The 21,322-nt window shown below is 56.7% G+C and overlaps 5 protein-coding genes across 5 annotated transcripts; 2 read left to right on the forward strand and 3 right to left on the reverse strand.

Annotated features, from left to right (window-relative positions):
* Window positions 1–1,533: 1,533 nt before the first annotated feature.
* On the reverse strand, window positions 1,534–1,893 carry CDEST_03274 (uncharacterized protein; the record flags this gene model as incomplete). The annotated part of the gene is made up of 1 exon (XM_062919433.1): window positions 1,534–1,893. One exon carries the CDS (start codon window positions 1,891–1,893, stop codon window positions 1,534–1,536), a length of 360 nt encoding a protein of 119 aa, XP_062775484.1.
* Window positions 1,894–1,998: 105 nt separating this feature from the next.
* On the forward strand, window positions 1,999–6,901 carry CDEST_03275 (Putative Zinc finger, RING-type). Its single transcript, XM_062919434.1, has 3 exons — window positions 1,999–3,396; window positions 3,460–5,044; window positions 5,097–6,901. The coding sequence occupies exons 2-3, from the start codon at window positions 3,850–3,852 to the stop codon at window positions 6,044–6,046; spliced, it is 2,145 nt and encodes a 714-aa protein (XP_062775485.1). The 5' UTR covers window positions 1,999–3,396; window positions 3,460–3,849; the 3' UTR covers window positions 6,047–6,901.
* A 1,230-nt stretch (window positions 6,902–8,131) lies between these two features.
* CDEST_03276 (Putative cytochrome P450) lies at window positions 8,132–11,665 on the forward strand. The gene is made up of 2 exons (XM_062919435.1): window positions 8,132–9,806; window positions 9,924–11,665. The coding sequence occupies exons 1-2, from the start codon at window positions 9,529–9,531 to the stop codon at window positions 11,362–11,364; spliced, it is 1,719 nt and encodes a 572-aa protein (XP_062775486.1). The 5' UTR covers window positions 8,132–9,528; the 3' UTR covers window positions 11,365–11,665.
* Window positions 11,666–11,846: 181 nt separating this feature from the next.
* CDEST_03277 (Putative alpha/beta hydrolase-1, protein phosphatase methylesterase) lies at window positions 11,847–13,996 on the reverse strand. The gene is made up of 3 exons (XM_062919436.1): window positions 13,500–13,996; window positions 12,555–13,390; window positions 11,847–12,479 (listed from the first exon to the last, which is right to left on the reverse strand). The coding sequence occupies exons 1-3, from the start codon at window positions 13,724–13,726 to the stop codon at window positions 12,313–12,315; spliced, it is 1,230 nt and encodes a 409-aa protein (XP_062775487.1). The 5' UTR covers window positions 13,727–13,996; the 3' UTR covers window positions 11,847–12,312.
* A 639-nt stretch (window positions 13,997–14,635) lies between these two features.
* Window positions 14,636–18,731, reverse strand: CDEST_03278 (Putative ML-like domain, transient receptor potential channel Flc/Pkd2). Its single transcript, XM_062919437.1, has 3 exons — window positions 17,424–18,731; window positions 15,768–17,342; window positions 14,636–15,700 (listed from the first exon to the last, which is right to left on the reverse strand). Exons 1-3 carry the CDS (start codon window positions 17,743–17,745, stop codon window positions 15,351–15,353), a joined length of 2,247 nt encoding a protein of 748 aa, XP_062775488.1. The 5' UTR covers window positions 17,746–18,731; the 3' UTR covers window positions 14,636–15,350.
* Between the last annotated feature and the right edge of the window lie 2,591 nt (window positions 18,732–21,322).

Raw genomic sequence — 21,322 nt, forward strand, 5'->3', positions numbered from 1 at the left:
CGGGCACTGGACTTACAAGGTCAAGGACTCATGGCTGATGCCCGGTTTGAAGGCAAGGGGAAGGGAAGAGGAGGGAGAGCAAACCTTTTTGATCCAGTTCTCCAGGCCCAAGCAAAATGAGTCTCATTTACGGTATTCCTAATCAAGCTGCCCACCGCACTGCCGCCACCACAGCTGCCACAACCAACCATCAACACCACTACTATTACCGCCACCACAGACCTTACATTGTCCCATTCCATGCTTGTGACCTCGTCTCGTCACTCGGTGGCTGCCCTCTGACATCCTTCCGAGGAAAGGTGCCTTGCCGCCAACTGACGCCCGTCCACCTCTCCGTAAGATCCGAACCATTCGCTTCGCCGAGACACACCCACTCGTTGCCTACCCCGTGTCCGCTGACTCTCTCTCTCTGGCTCTCCCTCTCTCTTACTACCGCAGATAGGGCGCTAATCGGGCAGGCTGCGAGATGTTAACCTCAAGGGCCACCTCAAGGGAGTAGAGCATTAAGAGAGGGGAAGGGGCCGGACAGGTCAGCAAGTAGCAGAAGCAGCAGCAGCAGCAGCAGCAGCAGCTCACTGACTCTTTTGTCACTGATTTGATGTCTTTTCTGCTGCTCCCTCTGCATCCGCTTCCAGCTTCCCTTCCAGACGGACCAGCCCTGCTGAAAACCTCTTTTCAAGGGCCAGCGTACTTTAACCCTCGTCCAACGCAATCGACGTCGCATAGCTTGGCCCCCTCTTCCTCCGCCCCCTCCACCGTCCTCTCCAAAGAGACGGAGGGAGTCACGCACATGCCGGGGCCGGCCCTGCTTACAAGTGGAACATTGACGTGCGTAGGAGAGACCGCTGCAAACAGTTTGGGAGGGAGGCATCGCACAAGGTGCATTTCATGGTCTGGGTACGGCTACTCGACGCCTGATTACCAGACCGGCATCCGCTTCAGCGTTCAACACCCAGAGGGACAGACAAAAGGCATCAGCCTGCCCCGGGCAGGCCACACCGAGCTTCCCTGCCTCCCTTTATCCGCCGTTGACGCTGCTGATTCCTTCTCACCGTTCCCAACGCACCAACCCCTACAAACCAGCCTATGCCGGCCCATGCCGGCCCGCGGCAGGTTTGGTTCACCTTTGCTGCCGCTGGAGCAAGCCATGGACTCACCCAGCTAGCGGGGCCCGCTCATAAAAGTGAGGCCTATTTTCCGTGAGATTATCTACAATGCGACGGGGAGAGACACTGAGAGGGATGTGTGAGCCTGGTCGGATGCGAGTACGAGTTCAAATTCGAATGCGTATTGCCTTGTTGATTGATAGCTCTGGCCCAACTGCTCTCTCTCTCTCTTAATGGGCCTTGCAAGGGAAGTGAGCCAGCCGGGTGTGCATGGCTACCTGCAACCCCCCCCACCCCCCCCCTTGAGGGGGGGCTCGCTCGATCCATCATTCATACTCAGAGCTGACTGAGTGAGTGTGTGACTGACTCTCATGCTACCTGTTCTACACTTACACTCCCACCCCGAGCGTGTGTGTGGTATTCGTCTTCATCCCGTCCTCGTCCCGTCCTCACCCCGGTCTTTTTCCATGGTCCCCGACCCCCAATTGAGCTGCGTCTGCCGTATTCGCTGATGGAGCGGCGGACTGCCATGCCACGCCACGCCACGCCTTGCTGCCCGTGCTGTGTGAGGTGTGAGGTGTTGCGCTGCGCTGCTCTCCTCTGCTGTGCTCTGCTGTTCGGCATTTTGCTTTGCTGTCTCCCAGTCCAATCCCGTCAGTTCGATTCCTGGCAAGCAAAGCAATCCGGTCCACAGCCAAGCCCACACAGACGCAGCGTCTCCCTTCTGCTGCCCTGCGACTGCAACGAACGACATGGTCCATTTGAAATGGAACATGGTCGTGGCCATGGAGAAGGAGGAGGCAGGAGTGGGAGGAGGAGTATCAGTAGTAATAGCAGCAACTAGCAGCAGCCTGGCCCGGTCCCACCCCAGCCCGGTTAGTTGAATCCAGTGGTCTTGATGACCCAGTCCAGTCCGGTCCGGTCCAATCTGTTGTACCTATTCGGTCTCGTCTTGATACATGCTTTTGCAGTTACCGCTTGATTGATCTCGTTCTGCATGCTGTATCCATACACTCTTCCTAGTCATCCCTCGTCCCTTCCCCCTGGCTCCATTCTTGTCTTCCCTGAGGTTGAAGTCGGAGGTTGGCTTTTTGGCTTTTGGCTCTCGTCGTACCTTCTTCTCACTCTTGCTCTTCCACCCTCGCTGTCTCCCTCTCTCTTACACACATCCTCACCACACTCTGCCTTTCTCTCATCGGAGCGAGTCGCCCGGCTCATCACCCCTCTTCCTTTTCACCTCCACCTCTCATAGCCCTCCCTGTCTGCCAACCTGGATCAGACCTCACTTACTTTACCTTGCCTTGCCAGCCTGCCGTGCTTGACCCAATCTTACCTTACTCGCCTCACCTCACAATCAATTACCCTGCCTAGGAAATAAAATAAAGTGGTAGTGTCTGGTGTTCCCCAAGGTTCTTTCCTTTCTGCGACGAAATACAAAACCAAGACAGCCTGCGCACCCCTCTTTCCTTTGCCGCGTCTTCCCTCCCCTCCCGGCCTCCCGACCTCCCGACCTCCCGACGCCGCCCTTTCTTTCCCCTCTTCCACCTCTCTCAGCTCATCTCATCGTCGTCTTCTCACCAATACTCCTCTACTCCTCAACACCTACCGACTGGTGTAGAACATTCGGCCTCATACTCGTCTCGACTCACCCCTTGCCCAGCAATGTCGGTATAGCGGCATTACAGGCACCTCTCCCTCCCTATCTTATCCTGGCAGCAGTCGACACTTGCTCTCACCATACTTCATCGGCATCCTCATCACCCAATACTCAATACTCAACAACGCATGCCTCATACATACAAGGTATCCCTCGACCTCGATCTCCTACCTTGGACGGTCCTCCCGCTCAATCCTCTTACAAACTCCTCCTTTCGTCCCTAGCCCTCCTCCACTGTGCTGCGACAACAACAGAGCAAAAGAGGCAGAGCAGAGACACAGACCGCCCTTTAGTGCTTCACATAGCAGAGTGCCTCGCAGTCGTTTTGCCAGCACTCACTCTTGGTCAGCCTTTTTAACCCAGGCCACTCACTACGTGTTACATCTTGCCTATTACGGCTAACCGAGGCGCCTGCATCCCGCCCTTTTTCAATACTCCGACCATCTGCTGAATGCGGCATGATCCAGCGACCCAGCTCTGTGTCTTAGCAGTGCCCCCCCTCCCTCACATCCCAACTCTTACAACTCAAGCCTACCTTGCTGGTGCCATCAATATTGGGAGTGTGAATTCCCAGCGTCTTTCCTTGCGACGTCACTTGTGGAGGACCAGACACATGCTGTAGAACATCGATGGGTAAGCGAAGAGACCAAGTCTTGAGAGGTTCTTCGTGATCTGATCATTACCGATCGCCCAAAGCAACGAAAACCGGCCAAACCCCCGCATTCTCGCCAGCGTCGCCCACATTTGCCCCTCTTTGGGTCAGTCCGCGAGAAGCAGAAGCCGCCAGCAGACCACAATCACTCCAGCCCCCACTGCCACAACCGACGCATCTCAACCACCCGTGCACATAGCCTGCCCGATACCATTGCCACTCCAGACCGAACAAACAAGAGACACACTAGGGGAAGAAGGCGAGAGGGTGAAGCAGCCCGCCCAGGTGTATTCGGACAAGGGAATCCGGTCTATGAGACAGGGCTGGATCTCTGGTAAAAGTGAAGTACGCTCTGGCTGTCCATCGCAGCCAAACACAACTAGCCCTCGAAGCCGAGGTTTTGGATACAACGTGTTGGTCATTCAAACATCGCAATGGAAGAAACTATGGACTACACATATCACCACCAAGAGCAGGCCCAGGGCCAGGCCCAGCTCCCATTCTCGCAACAGCGATCCCGGTGCCCCTACTACAACCGAAACGAGCATCACCAGCAACTCCCCGGCATCCCACAGCAGCACCGCTCGACGATGCACTACGATCCCGTCCACGCCTCTGCAGGACACTGGCATCCCCAGGGACAACTGCCTCCTTATCACTGGCAACATCACATGCTGGGTCACCGCCCGCAGCTGGTGCCTCAACAACAACGGTCTTCGAACGCGGTCTCGGATCCCCATTTTTACAACCATGGATCGGCCTCGAGTTTTGGCAATGGCGCGGGTGGCTATTCGGGTGCTGCCCCAAATGAGATGGGAGGAGGACCTCAGTCGGTGCATCCGCCCTTCCCTCACACTCAACTTCCTCCCGTGAGATATAATCCCTCGTCGTCCCTCGTAGCCAGCCAGCCGACTGCAGGCCAGCCCGTCTTCAGTCCCGAAAGATCATTTGGACAGAACACAGCGTCCCGCAACGGTGCGTTCAACGCAGCTTCGCACTCTCTCAACGCATCTACGACACCCAACACCCAGGACGCTTCAGAACCCAGTGCTGAGCCTACCCGACCGGCCCAGTCCGCCACTCCAGAGTCCACAGGCACTCTGAGCCAGGCGCCGCCTCCCAACACCACCGGCAGCATCCAGTTCGGATCTGCTCCGCCGTCGTCTGCACCACAGCCCTACTCAACGTTCCCCCTTGCGCCTTATAGAATGCATCGCTCGGCTGCTTCAGGTGAGATGAATGCGTTTATAGGCGGCAGCGGCGGCAGCCTGTTGTTGTCGCATCACGCTTACGCTTTTACAGGTGGTCCCCCAACCACGAACCCAACCAGCAACTTTGTGCCGCCAAACTTGCGCCGAGCCCCAGGAAACCCCCGCCGCACCATGTCGCGAAGGCAGAGCCCACCCTCGGACGCTGACATGGATTCTGAAAGAGAGTTGAGGATGATGGAGCAGGTGATTCACGCGAACGGAAACGCAGGCCGCCTGCTGGATGGCGATCACCACATGGACCCTGTGCGCGCCGCCCAGTTCCTACGTGGTTCAGTCACAACAAAGTACGTGGCATCTCCATCGGCCATACTGTCGCTGCAGAGTGTGCCGATTTCGGACCTCCCCGAGAGCGAAAGAAGTAAGTTTGCAAGGTGTTTGGTGCGTGACAAAAGACTAACTTGCTTGGCCAGCTTGCGTCATCTGCTACAACGAATTCGGTGTAGAGACTCCAGAGGGCGTCAAGGAAGCGCCACTGCGGCTACCCAAGTGTAAACACGTCTTTGGCGACCATTGCATCAAGAAGTGGCTCGAGGAATCGGACAGCTGCCCTTACTGCAGGGACAAGGTGCCAAACGAGCCCAGGGTCACGTCGACAAACCCCAACGTCAACAGCATGCTTCGTAACCGTAGCCAAGTGACGCTAGGGGGCTACGCTGGGTTCATGAGAGAGAGGGATGCCAACCTGGCATACGATGAGTCGAGCCGGATTTCGGTAGCCGGCTCCGGCCATGGCGAACGTCGCTCACCCCCGACTGACAGCGGCGAAGGCCGCCGTAGGATTCGGCCCCGGCATGGCAGCCTCCGCGGACCCGGGTCTCCGTCTTCCCCGGGCGGCTCACGGCCGGCATCCTTCGGCTCTTCTTCGTCTTCAACCAACCACGAGAACAACCGAAGGTCGCATGCCGCCGTCGCCGCCGCCGCAAACCGCGCGTACCTGTCGAACACGAACACGACCGCCCGACCGAGTCACGGCTCCGCTGCGCAGGTCACGTTGCCCAGAGGAAACACGTCTCAGTATCAAGTCCTCAGTCTCGGCCACGGCCCCATGGAGACGTTAACCTCGGTGACGCCGACGATGTCGACTTACATGCAGCAGGGAATGCACCAAGGTAACCCTCCCGGAGGACAAGGCGGCGGCTTCGCGAATCCGACTAATCGAAGCTCCTTGCCGGCGCCTCTTCCCGGAGCCTGGGTTTCCGGGGCTCCTGCCTCGTCGGATGACTTGCATCGACGCATGATGCTTGGCGACAACAACAGCAACAACAACCACAACAACAACCACAATAATAATAACAACAACAACAACAACACCAACGACGATGCTCAGGCTCACACCGGTGCTCAATGGGGACAACAGTAGAAGCGGCCTCAGCAGCGTCGGATCACTCGGGGCTGGCGACATCCCTTCTTCAGAACCTACAACGGTCATATTCTATTCGAAAGATAATTCGACGACATTTTCCGAGTTATTTTGGGTTTGCAGCGGGTTTGGCTCAGGCATGCGGGGACTCACGGGTCAATCAACATGGTGTTTATGGGTGTTTACGGCGTTTCGGAGTAATCGGACAACAGAGCAGCAGCATCGTCATAATATATGACGGCACAGTCTAGGATTTCCTTCTCTCGGGGAGATGACGGGAGTCCTGAGAGCGAGACGGTCTCCTTTTGTTTATTTTTTTCCCCTTCTCGCCTTTCTTTCTCTCTATCACAGACCGACAGACAACACAAGGAAGGGGCTTAAGTCGTCTACAGATCGCCACCACCACACATTTCCCATGGGAGGACCAGGAAGCAGCTAGCAGTGAGCGTCAGTCTCGGAGCCTCAAGTTGACGCAAGGAACTTGGCGTCGTGAACAAAACGGCGGGAACCGGCACTGTATGCTAAGTCCAGATGAGTCAGCGGATGAATACATGGAAATATCCCACTCGCTGTGTGTTGTGTGCGGTCTTGGAATGCCGGCATCTGTCATCAGGCCTCGATGAGCCTTTTAGAAGCCATTGAACGAGATATGTAGCCAAAGCAGTCCTTACGGTCGTACAGGTACACAGTGTGAAAGGGAACGAGACGAAGAACAGCAAGCCATTGGTATGATTGCCATGTCTAGCACTGGACACGATACAAGGGCTTCTGTAGAAACACTATATCATGGAGGATTCCAAGCTCATAATCATCCCATTCACCAACCTTGCGTCATTTTGTCATACTAGATAAATGCATCACGACAAAGAAGCAGCGACGTCGCACTAGTTGATAACTGGCCTATTGCGGCCACTTTGATAACCATGAGTGGGAAGCGGCAGATGGGTAGGGGGGGAGTGTGAGAGAGAACAGCGCTGATTGGCGGCTCACCGGGTCGGCCTTGGGGGTCGGTGTAGCTAGCTGTCGAGGTGTGAGACGTCCTTGTCAGGCATGTCTACCTATCTACCCACCCATGCCAAGGGAGATACGGCGACATGATATCATAATGTTAGCTGTACCCCGTTTCTCCTTCTTTCTTTCTTTCTTTTCTTTTTTTTCTTCTCGTCATCTTCTAGTTCCCTGGCGGGATAACGCAGCATTCGTTCGGTCCAACCCCCGTTTTGAAGCCTGGGTAGCCTAGGACGCAGAGAAGCTTTCTCTGTGCGCGGAGAAGGCACACGGAGAACAGGCTCTATCTGTGGACTTGGTGCTCGGGTGCCTGGGTAATAAGGGGAGGGAGGGTGATCCTGTATGAGGGTGGAAAACGAGAACCTAAAAGATGATTGTTTAAAAGAAAAGGAAAAAAAAAATAAGAAAAACCCTCCACCCCCCACAAAAGGCAGCAAGACTGCGGATGTATGGGCGGAAACGAAGGTTGTCGGGTGTCATGTGCGCGTCGCCTGTGCCTAGGGGAGGGGGGCTTGGGTGCGCGTCTTTTCCCAGCTTTTTCCAACAATGCATGTTTCCCATTGTCGTCGTTTCCCCGTCTCTCCTCTCGCGGCATGTGTCTTGCCGGAGGCCGGGGCGGGCTGCTTGGCTGTTCCTCCCTTTCGCCCCCTCGGATGTATTGAGTGAGACCAGAGAACCAGTCCCTTTCCCCTCTTCTAGTTTTTCTCCCTTTTTGTTTTCGTTCTCGGATTTTGCCTTCATCTTGATCTTTCTCCTCGCTAGAAGAGTAAGACTCCCATACACCAGAGGCCCTGCAAGGCCGTGATGCAGCGGGGCACAGTCCACGCGATTGAAACGGGGCAGATGCTCTGCGGCCAGGAGGTCGAAGCCGATCAGTGATGGATGTAAATGGCCCGAAACGAAAAAGGACTCTGGGCTCTGAGCGGCCGGCCAATCGCCTGCTGAAAAGCACAGGTCAAATCCCTTGGTCCTTCGGCACGGGGCAAGACCGAGTGACTGGACGGTGGTGGACGGTGGGACCCCCCCTCCCCCCGGCGGGCGAACACATCGCCCCAGAAGCCCGCTGGAATAGACGGATGGACCCTAAACCCCGTCCCGGGTCAACGAAAGGCCCCTTCCCCCCCAGCATCCGAGAGTCCATGACGGGAGCTGACGCGGAGCTAGTACGAGAACGGCATGTGATTCGAGCTTAAAGGCAGAAGAACCCATTCTAGTCCTACCTACCGTCCAAGTAGCAGCCATCGCGCATCGCGTATCGAAGCGACCTTCAGGCCCCTCCACTAAGCTGCAGGAAAGCCAAGACTTGAGAGGAACCAACAGCAGGCAAGCGCATTGTCATCACTCCTCCCCACCAACCAGGTACCTCCTCGTATTTTGTCAAGGCCATTACTTCTTCTCCACGCATCTCCATCGACGACCACGACGACCACGAACACGACCTCGGGAGGCACGTGCTTGTCGCTGTTATTATCAAGAGAGTTGCTACCCCGGAGACTATCTGAGAGCATTTGTCCCCAGATTATTCCCAAATATTGGACCTCCGTCGACTGTCCTCCTTCACCAACATTCGACCCATTTTACCAGTTATCGAAGCTCAATCTCAGGTAAACCATTCCTAACCCGGGTATTTCCTGTCGCCTCTTGTCTCGTCTCATCCCATCTCCGTCGCCATCGTCTCGCCTTCTCTCCGACACCCACGCCCACGGTCCCTGCGCAAACCGCAACAGCATCACTCCTCCGCTTGGCTGTCGTCGTTGGATGCTGGGTGCCGGGTGCCGGGTATGCATGTGCTGGCGATGCTTCGGTTCCATATTTGCAAACCCCTCCCGTACACCCCGTACACATGAAACCAAACGAACCCGGCTGCCACCCCCAGCCCACGCGGCATCAACCATCATCCATCAAACCTACCCTCGCCTTGCCCCCCCTCGACTCGCACGCGTTGTCCATTTCTAATTGAGCTTAAATTCAAAACCCAAGATGGCATGAAAGCCTTGCTCGTCCTTACATTACCTAAAACGACCCTTACCTCGAGCTTAACCAACTAACTCTTGGGAAACAACGATTTAGTTTTTGTTTGTCGAGTTGCTATCGTCTGCCGTCAGCCGAGCATCGTTACTTACTCCCGTCCCACACAGAGAGGAACGCCAACGCGCCGCGCACACTTGGAGACATTGTCGTCACGTCGTAACTGTTATCATCGGTTGAGCGTCAGGTGTGAAATCAGCTCAAGCTCTCGGTCATCACCCCGACTGGACAGTGCGACACTCTTCTATCCTCCATTGTTTGCGCGTCTTCATCACCATCCTCATCATCGTCACCGTCCTCATAACATCTTACTCGGCGCCGGAGCAGCTTTTCCCCCCCCCTCCTCATCACAGAGCAAGAACAAGAACAAGAATAACCCTTCTCTGCCGAAGAACACAACGAAGTTACCCACGCGCTGCACCACCGACTAGAGGCGAATTCACACAATGGCGCCTCCCCCGTGGCGCGGAGCGCTCATCACCTCAGCTGCCGTCACCGTGTTCCTGGCTTTGCGCCAGCCCGTCTTGTCGAGATGTAACATCTTCTGCACCTTCGCCGGCGCCTACGTGCTCCAAATGGTCGCATGGGGCATCTTCGTCGTACTCCTGTTCCCCCAGTACCTCTCCAGCCTCCGCTCCATCCCCGGGCCTAAGGACGACCACTGGTTGATGGGACAGTACCCGAGAATCATCCGCGAGCCCACAGGCGTGCCCATGATGGAATGGTGAGTAGACCACCTTTTGGGATGGCCCGAGAAGACATATCACTCGCAGCAACCGTTGAATCGCCCATTGTATCTGGCTGCGGCAAAAGGAAGGAAAACTAACCGTTGCTCACCCAGGGTCAACACCATCCCCCACGAAGGCATCATCCGCTACCGCGGCTTGTTCAACCAGGAGCGTCTCTTGATCACGTCGCCCAAGGCCTTGGCTGAGGTGCTCGTCACACGCAACTACGACTTCCACAAGCCCAGCGCCGTCCGCTCCTCCATCGGCCGCATCCTCGGCGTCGGCGTGCTACTGGCCGAGGGCGACGAGCACAAGTTCCAGCGCAAGAACCTAATGCCGGCCTTCGCCTTCCGCCACGTCAAGGACCTGTACCCTCTCTTCTGGAGCAAGGCCTGCGAGGGCGTCCAGGCCATCACCGACGCCGTTCACGCCGATGCCGCCAAAGGCCCGCCGGAAGGGCTTACCGAAACCGAGAAGGCCGCCATGGGCCCTAACGTCGCCGTCCTCGAGATCGGTAACTGGGCCTCGCGCACCACCCTCGATATCATAGGCATGGCCGGCATGGGCCGCGACTTTGGCGCCATCCGCGACCCTTCCAACCCGCTGGCCCAGACTTACCAGCATGTCTTCAAGCCGAGCCGCCAGGCCCAGATCCTCGCCGTCCTCGGCATGTTCCTGCCGGGGCCACTCGTCCACCACCTGCCCTTCTCGCGCAACGGCGACATCGCAAAGGCGGCCAACACCATCCGCGCCACCTGCCGCGAGCTCATCCGCGAGAAGCAGGACAAGCTGCGCCACAAGAAGCTCACGGATGTCGATATCCTCTCCGTCGCCCTCGAGTCCGGCTGCTTCACCGAGGACAACCTCGTCGACCAGATGATGACATTCCTCGCCGCCGGCCACGAGACCACCGCCTCGGCCATGATGTGGGCCATCTACTGCCTCTGTCTCCACCCGGACGTCCAGTCACGCCTGCGCCGTGAGGTCCACGACCGCCTCCCGGCCCCCGGAACCCCGGGCGACATCACCGCCCTCGACATCGACCACATGCCCTACCTCAACGCCGTCTGCAACGAGGTGCTCCGCTACTACTCCCCCGTGCCCATGACCCTGCGCGAGGCCGTCGTCGACACCGTCATCGACGGCCACAAGGTGCCCAAGGGCACCCGCATCATGCTCTGCCCCTGGGCCATCAACAAGGACACGGCCTTGTGGGGCCCGGACGCCGGCCGCTTCGACCCGGAGCGCTGGCTAGTCCGTAGTGACGGCAGCGGCGGCGATAACAACGCCGAGAGCAAGAAGACGGCGGCCAGCGGCGGCGCCACGAGCAACTACGCCTTCATGACGTTCCTGCACGGTCCGCGGAGCTGCATTGGACAGGGCTTCGCAAAGGCCGAGTTCGCCTGCATCCTCGCCTCCTGGATCGGCCGCTTCGAGTTCAGCCTGCGAAACAAGGAAGAGTACGATGAGAAGAACATGTCCATCAAGGGCGGCGTGACGGCGCGGCCGTCAAAGGGCCTGCACGTGTACGTCAAGGTCGTCGACGGGTGGTGATGGGAAAGGAGTAGGTGTTCTTTTGTGTCTGCGTGGTCTGCGGATGTGTTTGTTGTGCTGTAAGGTAATGAAACGGACGCGTGACGCAGCATATGGCTTGACTAGGCTAGGTTACCTGGGTCGAAGAGGGGGGGATATATACTTGGACATGGGAAAACATGAACGCACGGCGCGAATTGGACTTTCGGCGGGGAGGTTTTCCCTGGCTGGTATTGGGTGCTTTCTCGGAAGGGAAGGGTAGATGACAGTGCTGGATCCTATCAGTAACATGTACGCCGTATAAAATACAACCCGTCCTCTGTCCTCTGGTCCTCCGTCATTTTGTCCCAGGCGTTCTCCTCGATCCCCCCCCCTTCTCTCTAGTCTACTTCTCTTCTCCTAGCATGTTCACGTGTTAAACAAATAGCGAGGAGGGCTGGAGGGGAGGAGGGCGTTTGACGTCCGTGGTGTATAGGTCTCTCGACCTATAGGAGACATCCGACAGGGGCAATGCCGCTTCTCGATGTTGCTTTCAAACAGTGCCGCCGAGCAATCGGCGCAGTATCGCGTCAAAGAAAGGGTCGGTCGGGCCTTTGGTCCTGTGAGACGGTAATCTTCATGGTCATTACAGGGCGTTCCGTCGTTGGTTTTCCCCAACGACCAACGAATGAATGCTGGACCCCCGATCGGTCGCGGTCGCTCGTCCACCACTCTCATCTTCCTTCCCCGCCCTCCGGGGATGCGCCGTATTTCAAGCACTCGCTCACCTCAATTAGGCAGCCAACGTTGTTTGAACAAAAAGAAAAAAATTAAAAGATTTGTCATGGTGTTCAAGAGCCGATAGTGTGCCACTTGGAGGATCTCCCGGTTGACGGGTCAAATCAAGCATCCTGCAGAGGCAGTGGGCGGGTATAATTTCTGAATGTACAGCAGGTGAAAGTCTATATGGACGCCGTGGAACCCATGCAATCAGACTCTCTTGCCCTGCTTCAACAAATCACCCACCTTCGGGGGCAGCACCAGCGCGCTCCTGTCGTTCCGCCTGTAAAAGTCCACGACAGCCAGCGCCGTCTTCTCGGGCAGATCCTCCTGGATGAAGTGGCCCGCCTCGGGGAAGACCTGCAACGCGTACTTGCCTGGTTTCGGGCAGTCAGCAAATTGTCTCCTTTTCCCAGGCATCAAAGCGAAAGAGAGTTTCCAATGAGACTTACCCTGCATCTGGCCGATGGTCAGCTCCGTGTCTAACCTGTCGGTGCCCGCCAGCAGCAACAGCTTGCCGCCTCTCGCCTCGAGGAACTTCTTGCTCAAGCCAACGAACCATCCCTCCCAGAACGGCTGTGTCGCCGCCAAGTCTGTCCTCCACCGCCACGGCCGCGTTGGGTCAAGCGAGTCATCGTAGACCAGAAGCGCCGGCACCGACGTGCGCGCCGAGACGGAGTTGCGGATGGTGCGGGAACGGATGTGCCAGTCGATGCCCGACTGCAGGCTGGCAAAGCCGGTGGGCCGCGTCGACAGGTACGTCAACATGCTCTGCAACGCATCCATGGCCGAGCCCTCGACGACGTCCAGGACCCCGTAACCCAGGAGCGAGCTCCCCAGCTTTCCCGATTTGGCCAGGTTGGTGACGACGGCCCCGCCCAGCGAGTGGCCGATGAGCACAATGGGGGGCAGTTCGGACCAGGACATTTGCGTCTTGGTGAGCTGGATGATGCTGAGCAAGTCGTCCGTCAGGACGTCGAGCTTCAGGTTGAGCTCCGTGCCGTCTGTGACGACGGTCGAACCGTGGCCTCGGCCGTCAGGGGACAGCACACCGGCCGAGGGAAGACGTTTCCTGATTTCCGCCGAGAAAACAGCAAACGACAGGCCAGAAGAGCCGGCGCCGTGGTGCATGACAAAGAGGGGGCCTTTGCCGACAGGCGAGTTGAGGTAGGCGTGATAGGTCACGGCGGGAGGGCCGTTATCGTCTGGCGTCGGGGGCTCAAGAAACAGCTCCCGCTCGAAGTAGGTCGTCCAGGGGATTTGCTCGAGCGTGCGGCCCCGCGATACACTGGGAGAAAATCAGCGTCCGGCCGAGTCGCGTCTCCTCGATGTATATCTCCTGGCTGCGGGACTTGAAGGACATATGAGCCGCCAGTCAGTCAGTCAGTGTGTCTTACCCTTGGGGTCGAGCGAACAAGTTCTGGCTCGGAGATGGGATGATGGTGCCCGTGGAGGAGGCGGATGAGGCGGACGAGGCCGAGGACGAATCCCCGTCGTCCATGTGTTCCGGCAGCTCGGGGAGTTGGTCGGCGTCGGGCTCCTCGTCGAGGTCATTGAGCGGCTCGGGCAAGGGATGTAAAGGGTCAAGCTTCCGCTTGGCCCAGGCCCGTTGCAACTCACTCATTCTGGGCGATCCTGTCCCTTGGGCGGCCGAACGGCGGCGGCGTCACTTCTTGGACGGCCTAGCCTGGTGACGAAGGCTGAGAGAAAGACGGACAGAGGGTGTGGCGCCGCACGTCCTCGGCGACCAGTCGGGATGCCAAGCCCGGCGGAGCGTAACAAGGCAGACAATGGCCTGTGACACGGGAGGAATAGAAGGGGTAAAGGGGAATAGCAAAGCTGGGGCGGCCGACTGGGGAGAGGTGGTGAGTTTGGATTTTGGGGGAGTGATGTGAGACCAAGGTTGAGATGCAAATGGGTGGATGACGTTTAGTGGGGTGATGAGGGGCACGGAGGGCAGTGCTGGCACTGTGAGCCATGTGGTAACTAGGGTGTTCTCTTACAGTGCTTTTGTTGACATATCTTACGAAGACACTGTGGGCAGAATGTCACTGAAAGGAAGCCCCTGCCTGACCCGCTTGCCAGCGACTAAACAACATCATGACCATGTGTGTCTATGGGACTTCTTCAACGAAGTGAAACCAACTCCACCAAACATTCTTCTAGGGAGCATACTGACCGAAGAAACAGGAGACAAAATTGGCAGAAATAGACAGGGTGCATAATGCCAGTGCTGCCGGCACTACTGCTGCTGCTGCTGCTGCTGCTGGAGTCGTGACGGTCCCATCTCTCCCTATCCGCTGGCCAGTCCGCCGTGTCACGACGAGCCTCTTTTTGATGCGGCGAGGATATTGGCCATGAAACCTAGCCAGTCGGCTTGACCATCTTGACCTAACACTGCTCAGGTAATACGCTTCACCCAGTCTCCTTGTCGCAAAGCACCATGTCGTATTAATTTTGCGATGCATTTGTAGGTATATGTAACTGTTCCAAAGGCCGCTCCGCTGCTATGCACCAATCCCCCCCCCCCCCCCCTCTATCGAACATCCCGAAGAACACGACGATAGGAGGGAAAAACCCGCCACTTGCAGTCGCACGTTCACGTTCAACCCCCTCAGAATATGTACATGGCTATATGTGATGTGGTGTATAAAGAGCGGCTACCTTGCCTTTCGCCCAACCTTCCCCTCCCATCCCGTCCAGGGGAGAGTGTACATCTACGTGAGAGACGAGAGAGAAATCAACGCAGCCGTCGCTATCATGACCATGCTTTGCGAGAGGTAGGGCTAGGCAAAGATGTCGGTTGATGTCGACAATAGAAGAATCTGAAGAGGGACTCAAGGAAAACAAAAATGTGAAAAAACATATATATAAAAAAACATAAGGTAGCTTTTTTTTATATGTAGAAATATAGAATAAGAAATAAGGAAAGTGATAAATATATAGGATATAAGAGTGGTTTTCCTTCTGGATCTCTGTGAAAGCTGCTGCTAATAAGAGAGTTTCCACATGTCATACATTGCCCACACTCCCAAGGTTCATTGTCATTCAGAGGCCGCGCCCTGCCCGCCCACCTCGCGCCTCGTGTCGCATCGCTTTACGACAAAAAAAACCAAAAAAAAAAACCGAGCGCAGCGCAGCGCGATGAAAGAAAAGAGGGGCGTTCCTCCTTCCTGTCCTTTTCGTCTTCTTTTGGTTTGGTTCCTCTTTTTTTGTTTTTTTGTCTGTTGTACTCTGCCGTCCCATGCTCAGTGATACACACCCCGGTACCCGCCGCCGCCGCCGTACCCGCCCGAGCTGTAGTCGCCACCCACGTTGGGCAGTGTCGGCTTTCTGTCGGCGATGGGCGCGGCACCGAGCACGAGGTTCTCGTGGCTCGAGTTGGCGTTGTTGTACGGCGTGTTGGGCGCCAGGGGCCGGTAGGGAACGTTGCCCGCCGCGCCCATATAGTGGTCTGGCGACTCGGACCGGTTGTCTCGCTTCTCCGGCACGCTGGACATGGAGAAGGTCGTGCCGTGCTCGGGGTCCTTGCGGTCCATGAGGAGGGAGTTGCGGGCGTCGAGAGGCGTCAGGGTGTCCATGTCGCGTTGCATCTTCTCTGCACAGGGGTGTCAGTGACGTGTTATGACAAAACTGGCTTGGACGGGGGTTGGGGGGAGACTTACCCATCTCCTTTCTGCGCTTGCGGTGGGGGTTCTCCTTGCAGCAGGCGTTGATGGCGTTCCACATGATCAGGAGGGCGAGGACGCCCGTCAGCGCAGACTGAACGGCGATCAGGACGACGCCCGTCACAGTCTGCGTGGTTTGAGCGATACCGAACTCCTCAACGAAGACGAGGATGCAGGCAACCGACAGCACGCGGACGACCTGGATGGTGATGTTGATGACGTTGCCCGACTTGCGCTCAAAGGGGCGGGCCCACAGGAGGAGACACAGCATGAGACCCTCGACAATGAGCTGAGCAGAGGTCTGGGCCATACCGTGGCCGTCGCCGGCAGCGAGGATGCAGCCCTTGGCGAACATGTAGATGATGACGGGGACGAAGATCCACCAGTAGTTCTTCTTGTACGACTCGTAGAACAAGCTGTACTTCATCCAGTTGCTCTTGTCGTCGTAGAGCCCGTTGACGTCGCCCTCGGCCTGCTTCAGCTTGCGCGCCGTGCTCCAGATCTTGTACGAGAAGAAGGCGAGGATGGCCGTGAAGATGCCCAGGCTGACGCCGGCGAGCACCTTGGCGGCCCACGAGTCGCCATTGGTGAACTGGAAGATGCAGTACAACACCCAGATGCCGTAGAGCAGCATGATGAGCGACGTGACGGCGCGCGCGATAGAGCCCCAGTAGTGCTCGCGGAAGCCCGAGAGCGCCTTGGGGAAGTTGCCAAAGAGGGCCCAGAACTCGAGTATGACCTTAACGAGAAGAATGCCGACGATGATGGCGGCGATGACGATGGCGACGATAAGGAGGACCGTCATGAAGGTGTTGGACTTGGGCACGCTGAGCGTGTTGACAAAGGCCGTGATGCCCTGGACCTGCTGCTTGATCGTCGAGATCGGGTCGTCCGAGTCGCTCGAAGTTCCATTGACGCTCGTCTCAATCTCTCTCAGAACGAGCGTGTTGAAGGCCTCCATGGCGCGCTTGGTCTTGAAAAGGGCGCTGCCGCCGTCAACGGTCGACCCGTCGGCAAGTATGAGTGTGCTGTTCTTGAGGATCTCGACGCTGTCCTTGGTAAGGTCACCGCCCGTCATGCCGCGGAAGTTGTCAATGGCGATCTGCATGTCGGTCCACGGAATAATGCCGGTCGAGAAGCCAAAGTTCTTGACGAAGCTGCTGTAGACGGGCGGGTAGCTGACCGAGAGCATGCCGTTCATGGCCATGCCCTGGAACCACCCAAAGACCTCGGTGAAGCTAGGGCTGACAGTGCCAGCACCACCCGTTCCGCTGCCGCTGAGGGCAGCACTGCCTCCAGCGAACGCCGAGCTGACGGCCGACACGCCCGTGGCCACAAGGGCGAGGCCGGCGACACCGGCGGCGATGTATGACACGGCGGCAACGTTGGCCGTCTTGCCGTTGGTGACCTGGGACGTAATGCAGGCCACTTCCTCGCCCGAGTCGAGCGCCTTCAGCTGCAGCTTGGCCTGGGCGGCGATATCGGGAACAGCGAAGGCGATATCAGGGACCATGCTGGCATACTCATCGGGAATCAGCTGACTGCCACGAGCAGCGAAAGAACCGGCGGGCACTGTGGACGTGTTAGCATTGTAGTCCTTTTTTCCTTTCACCCCTTCTTTTCATCCCGCTTGTCCACAGAACCGGCACGTACCAGGGCAAAGCTGCTCGACGTAGGTTGCTGATTCGCACGGGTTGAAGCTGTTGGAGTAGATGGCGGTGCCGTAGGCCGAGACGTCGAGGATTGCCGTAACGTTTTGGACCTTGGAGCTCGTTCCTGCCACATCGAAGATGACGGTCTTGTTGTCGTTGTTGTACTGGATATCAATCTTCTGGACGGTAATAGCGGTTTCGTTGCCGCACGTCGTAAAGCTGCTGGTCTTAAGAACGGAGTCGGCGAGGGTTCCGGTGGTGGCGAAGGCGGCGGCCAACGCCAACAGCCTCTTGGGGCCCCAGTTGGCCACAGCTCGCGTCATCGTGTTGTTGTGTTGGTGATGACGATGATGGAAAATGGCGGTAGTAAGAATCGGTGTTGGCCGTTATGTCGGGAATCGATGGCAGTTCCCCGAGCCGTGTAATGGAGGGATATATCCAATGTCTATGCTTTTGAGCCTCTTCTGGCTTCTTTCTCCTATACCCAGAACGAGTAATTCAATCCCTTTCCCGACGATGACCAGGTTGATGCGATTTGATACAAAAATTGGCGAAAGAAGTTTGCCGTGTTCGTCGGGGACCGGTTTGAATGCTTCCTTGGTGAGATGGATCGGGGTGATGGTATTGTAGTCGTCGTCGTCGTCGCGTCTGGGGGGTATCTTGCGAGAGAGTCGTGGACCAAAGGAAACAAACAAGTAATGAAGAAAGATTTCCAAAGTGGTAAGAGGCTAACAAGCAAGCACAGCTTTCGGCAGAACGGTACGAAGACGAGAGAGAGAGAGAGAGATAGGAGGGAAATAAAAAGAGGCCGAGGATCAACCTGGAAAGAAGTAGAAAGAGGGCCAGCAACGAGATGCCCTTGCAGAGCCCGCAGAGTGTCGTTGGGAAGAGCCCGGCCGAGGTCTCTTGTACGTCGTGTCAAGTGGTTGTTTGACAAAAGAAGATTGAAAACCTATGGTGAGAAGCGGGCGTCGCCGTTTATGATGGACTGACAAAAGCGAAGAGTGAGATGAGAGTATGAGAGTGAGAGTGGAAGTCTAGTGGCCAAGCTAAAGAGAGTGTGTGAGAGTGTGTGTAAGAGAGACAGTGGCTGAAAACAGAGGCTAAAGCCCACGGGCGGGTATATGAAACGAGCGGAAGGCGACGATGCTGAGAACGCAGGCCGGGTCAGGAGGTGTTTGGTGGAGTGGGAGGAGGGAGGGAGGAGGGAGTAGAAACAAGACAAGAGGCAGAGAGAGACGGAGAAGGAAAAAAAGAACGAAGACGACCGGGTCGAGAAGGGAAGCGATTGGCGATGGATGGTTGGCGGGAGACGGGGACCCAAAGCCTGGAAGCGACCAGCGTCGTGTCTGTTCCCTCGGTCCACGTCCACGGGCCCCCATGGCCATGCAGGAAAGGCAACATGGACCCTGGGAGGGGTGTGTGTGGATGGTCTCCAGCGAGATTCTTCTGTCGAGTCTTGATTGAGAAGACGGTTGTGAGCTTGTGAGAGGTCGACGGCCGTGTTGGAGCTCTGCGTATTGCGCATGGATACACCCCCGTCGCCTCCACAGGGGCGCTCAAGGTCGATTGGTCGATTGGAACCTCGTCCCTGACATGTTCCTTGCTGGCCTCGAAGCCATTCGGTCCAAGACCTTGCACCGGTTCATAAGTCCAGCACACTAATAGCTCAAGGGTTGGGCCGACCCACGCCGCGGCGCTGACGAACCGGGTCCTCGCTGGGTCTCTCTGGGGCGCGGCCGCGCCAGTCAAACGGCTCTTGTCACATTGCTGACGGTCTGCCAGACAGCAGGTAGTGAGTAGTCATGGCATGGCATGGCATGGCGCTATCTACTCGTATAGCCAGTCAGTACGTCTGCCTACCCGTCCGACGGCGCGAGGTGCTTGGACGTTAGTGGCAGGCGACTACTGCACGGGAGAGGGGATGGATACGACGGACAGACCACCGACAGACAGACAGACAGACAGACAGACAGTCATTCAGTCCAGTGCTGACGTGTGTGCATCAGTGCATCCGATCCGATGTTTTGACTACTCACATTAGGTGCAGAAGTGCCGCAGCAGGGGCGGGAAGTGAAAACAGATGGCGCAAGGTGAACGATACGCAAGCGTGGCAAGCAGGGCTCAGGAGCAGAAGAGTCAAAAACGGCCGACCCTCCTTGCCCCCTCTCCCTCGTCAAAGCCCCCGGTTGGCACCCGTCCAGCCCAGCCGCGGTATCTTGTGTGGTATCGCAGTCCAGAACGGTCCGTCGCCCGCGGAGTCCTTGCTGGCGGAGGGAACAAGAGATTGGGGGTCTGGGATTTGAGCAAGGAACAAATTGCTTGAGAGGGACGACGAGAAAGAGAAAGAGAGATAGAGAGAAAGAAGGAGGCAAAAGTATCCATACTGTGGCCTGCGATTAAATTACCGGTCGGCAAGGTAGAGGAAGCAACCTCATCTCCAAATTTCAAGATTGAAGACCCTAGACAGACAGACTCCCAACAGCTTCATGCTGTGCAGACGGTGATGCAAACCGTTCGTGTGCTGAAAGACCGTCTGAACCGTGGTTAACCTTACATAAAAGCCCGTGTTTGCCCATTTTTTTTCTTCTTCGGGGGTGGGGACTGAAACAATGCCTCGACTCGACGAAGGTGGACGACGACGACGTCGTCGTCGTCTCGGCAATGCCGCGCTGGATCAGACAGAGAAATGTGCAGTGCGATGGATCTGGAATCATGGCAGGCACCCATTGTCTGCTGTGGTCTACACTACTACATACGCAGCGTTTCCTCATTGCTTGGTCTTCGTCAATTCGTCGCTCAGTGGTATGTCAGTCAGTAATACGATACCTTCTCACCATCATCAGCAGTCGCCAACGTGCCCAAAAGCTTTAAAAAGACCATTCAGGGGCAAAATAGAGTATACATTACGGATACATAGTTCATTTAGTGCACACACAGCTACGAATACTCACCATAAACGGTTCGCAGGCCACAAACTCTGCACCCACCCAGGCCGTAACCGCCCCCTGCATTGGCGTGTCAGGGGGGCGAGATCGACAGGGGATCCGGCCTAGCTTGAATGGTAGAGGCTAGAGCCCACGAACTCATTGGTTCCCGCCGTTTTGAAAAGAAGAAGAAAATGGCGGCGGCACCACGGACGCAAAGGACAGGGAAACCCGCAACAAACCCGCCCCATTACCCCCCCCCCCCCCGTCTTGTCTGAAACTGCGCCATCACGGAGAAGGAGGGAAGTGGGTGGGAAAGAGGCCAGGCCCTCGTCTACCAATAGCATTGTTCGTTAATGTCTCAAAAGCCCAAGAAGACGCCCAGAGTTGCCGGTCCTCTTGCCTGGGACGACGTCTTTGAAGACTCGAGGCGGGGAAGAGCAGGATGAATTCTCCAGTGTGGCCGTCAAAGACTGCAAATGCCAGTCGGTGGGTTCTCGATGGGTATGTGGTAGTAGTAGAAGCAGTAGTAGCAGGTGTGCACTCACTACCAATACTCGCTCTGTGCAGAGTACGGAACACAGAGTGCATGTATCCGTACATGTCCCATACAGAGAGTTGAAAGTCAACTGCCGCCCAGGCGCTACGGGAATTTCTTTGCCGCTGGCTGGCGTCTTCATCTTCCTCTTCAGGTAAATTCAATCTCGAGAGCCACACTTTCCCGACGGGGGTCAAGTCCGATTTTGGCTGGTAATTTGACTTGAACATGCCCCCCCCACCCCCCGTCGACCGTCGTCCAGAGTTGGCACCATCAATAGATAGTTGGATTCTCTATAAGATTAACAAGCTGGGTTTTAAAAATAACCATCCCTCTTGTCTTGCTCTTCCTGAATCCCGAATACTTCACATGTCTCCACGTCACATTGCCTGAGCCCGCCCTATCCATCATCGCTACCCTGCCAGCGTGTCTCAT

The sequence above is a fragment of the Colletotrichum destructivum genome, chromosome 2 (assembly GCF_034447905.1).
Source record: "Colletotrichum destructivum chromosome 2, complete sequence".
NCBI lineage: Eukaryota > Fungi > Ascomycota > Sordariomycetes > Glomerellales > Glomerellaceae > Colletotrichum > Colletotrichum destructivum.

Bases quoted from the DNA above. Each gene is read 5' to 3' on its own strand.
- CDEST_03277 (XM_062919436.1), bottom strand. From the start codon at position 13,726: ATGAGTGAGTTGCAACGGGCCTGGGCCAAGCGGAAGCTTGACCCTTTA. The intron at 13,391-13,499 runs GTAAGACACACT...ATTTTCTCCCAG, and splicing joins TTGTTCGCTCGACCCCAAGG to TGTATCGCGGGGCCGCACGC. The intron at 12,480-12,554 runs GTAAGTCTCATT...GCCCGAAACCAG, and splicing joins GACCATCGGCCAGATGCAGG to GCAAGTACGCGTTGCAGGTC.
- CDEST_03276 (XM_062919435.1), top strand. From the start codon at position 9,529: ATGGCGCCTCCCCCGTGGCGCGGAGCGCTCATCACCTCAGCTGCCGTC. The intron at 9,807-9,923 runs GTGAGTAGACCA...TTGCTCACCCAG, and splicing joins GGCGTGCCCATGATGGAATG to GGTCAACACCATCCCCCACG.
- CDEST_03275 (XM_062919434.1), top strand. From the start codon at position 3,850: ATGGAAGAAACTATGGACTACACATATCACCACCAAGAGCAGGCCCAG. The intron at 5,045-5,096 runs GTAAGTTTGCAA...TTGCTTGGCCAG, and splicing joins CCTCCCCGAGAGCGAAAGAA to CTTGCGTCATCTGCTACAAC.
- CDEST_03278 (XM_062919437.1), bottom strand. From the start codon at position 17,745: ATGACGCGAGCTGTGGCCAACTGGGGCCCCAAGAGGCTGTTGGCGTTG. The intron at 17,343-17,423 runs GTACGTGCCGGT...ACACGTCCACAG, and splicing joins CGTCGAGCAGCTTTGCCCTG to TGCCCGCCGGTTCTTTCGCT. The intron at 15,701-15,767 runs GTAAGTCTCCCC...ACCCCTGTGCAG, and splicing joins CAAGCGCAGAAAGGAGATGG to AGAAGATGCAACGCGACATG.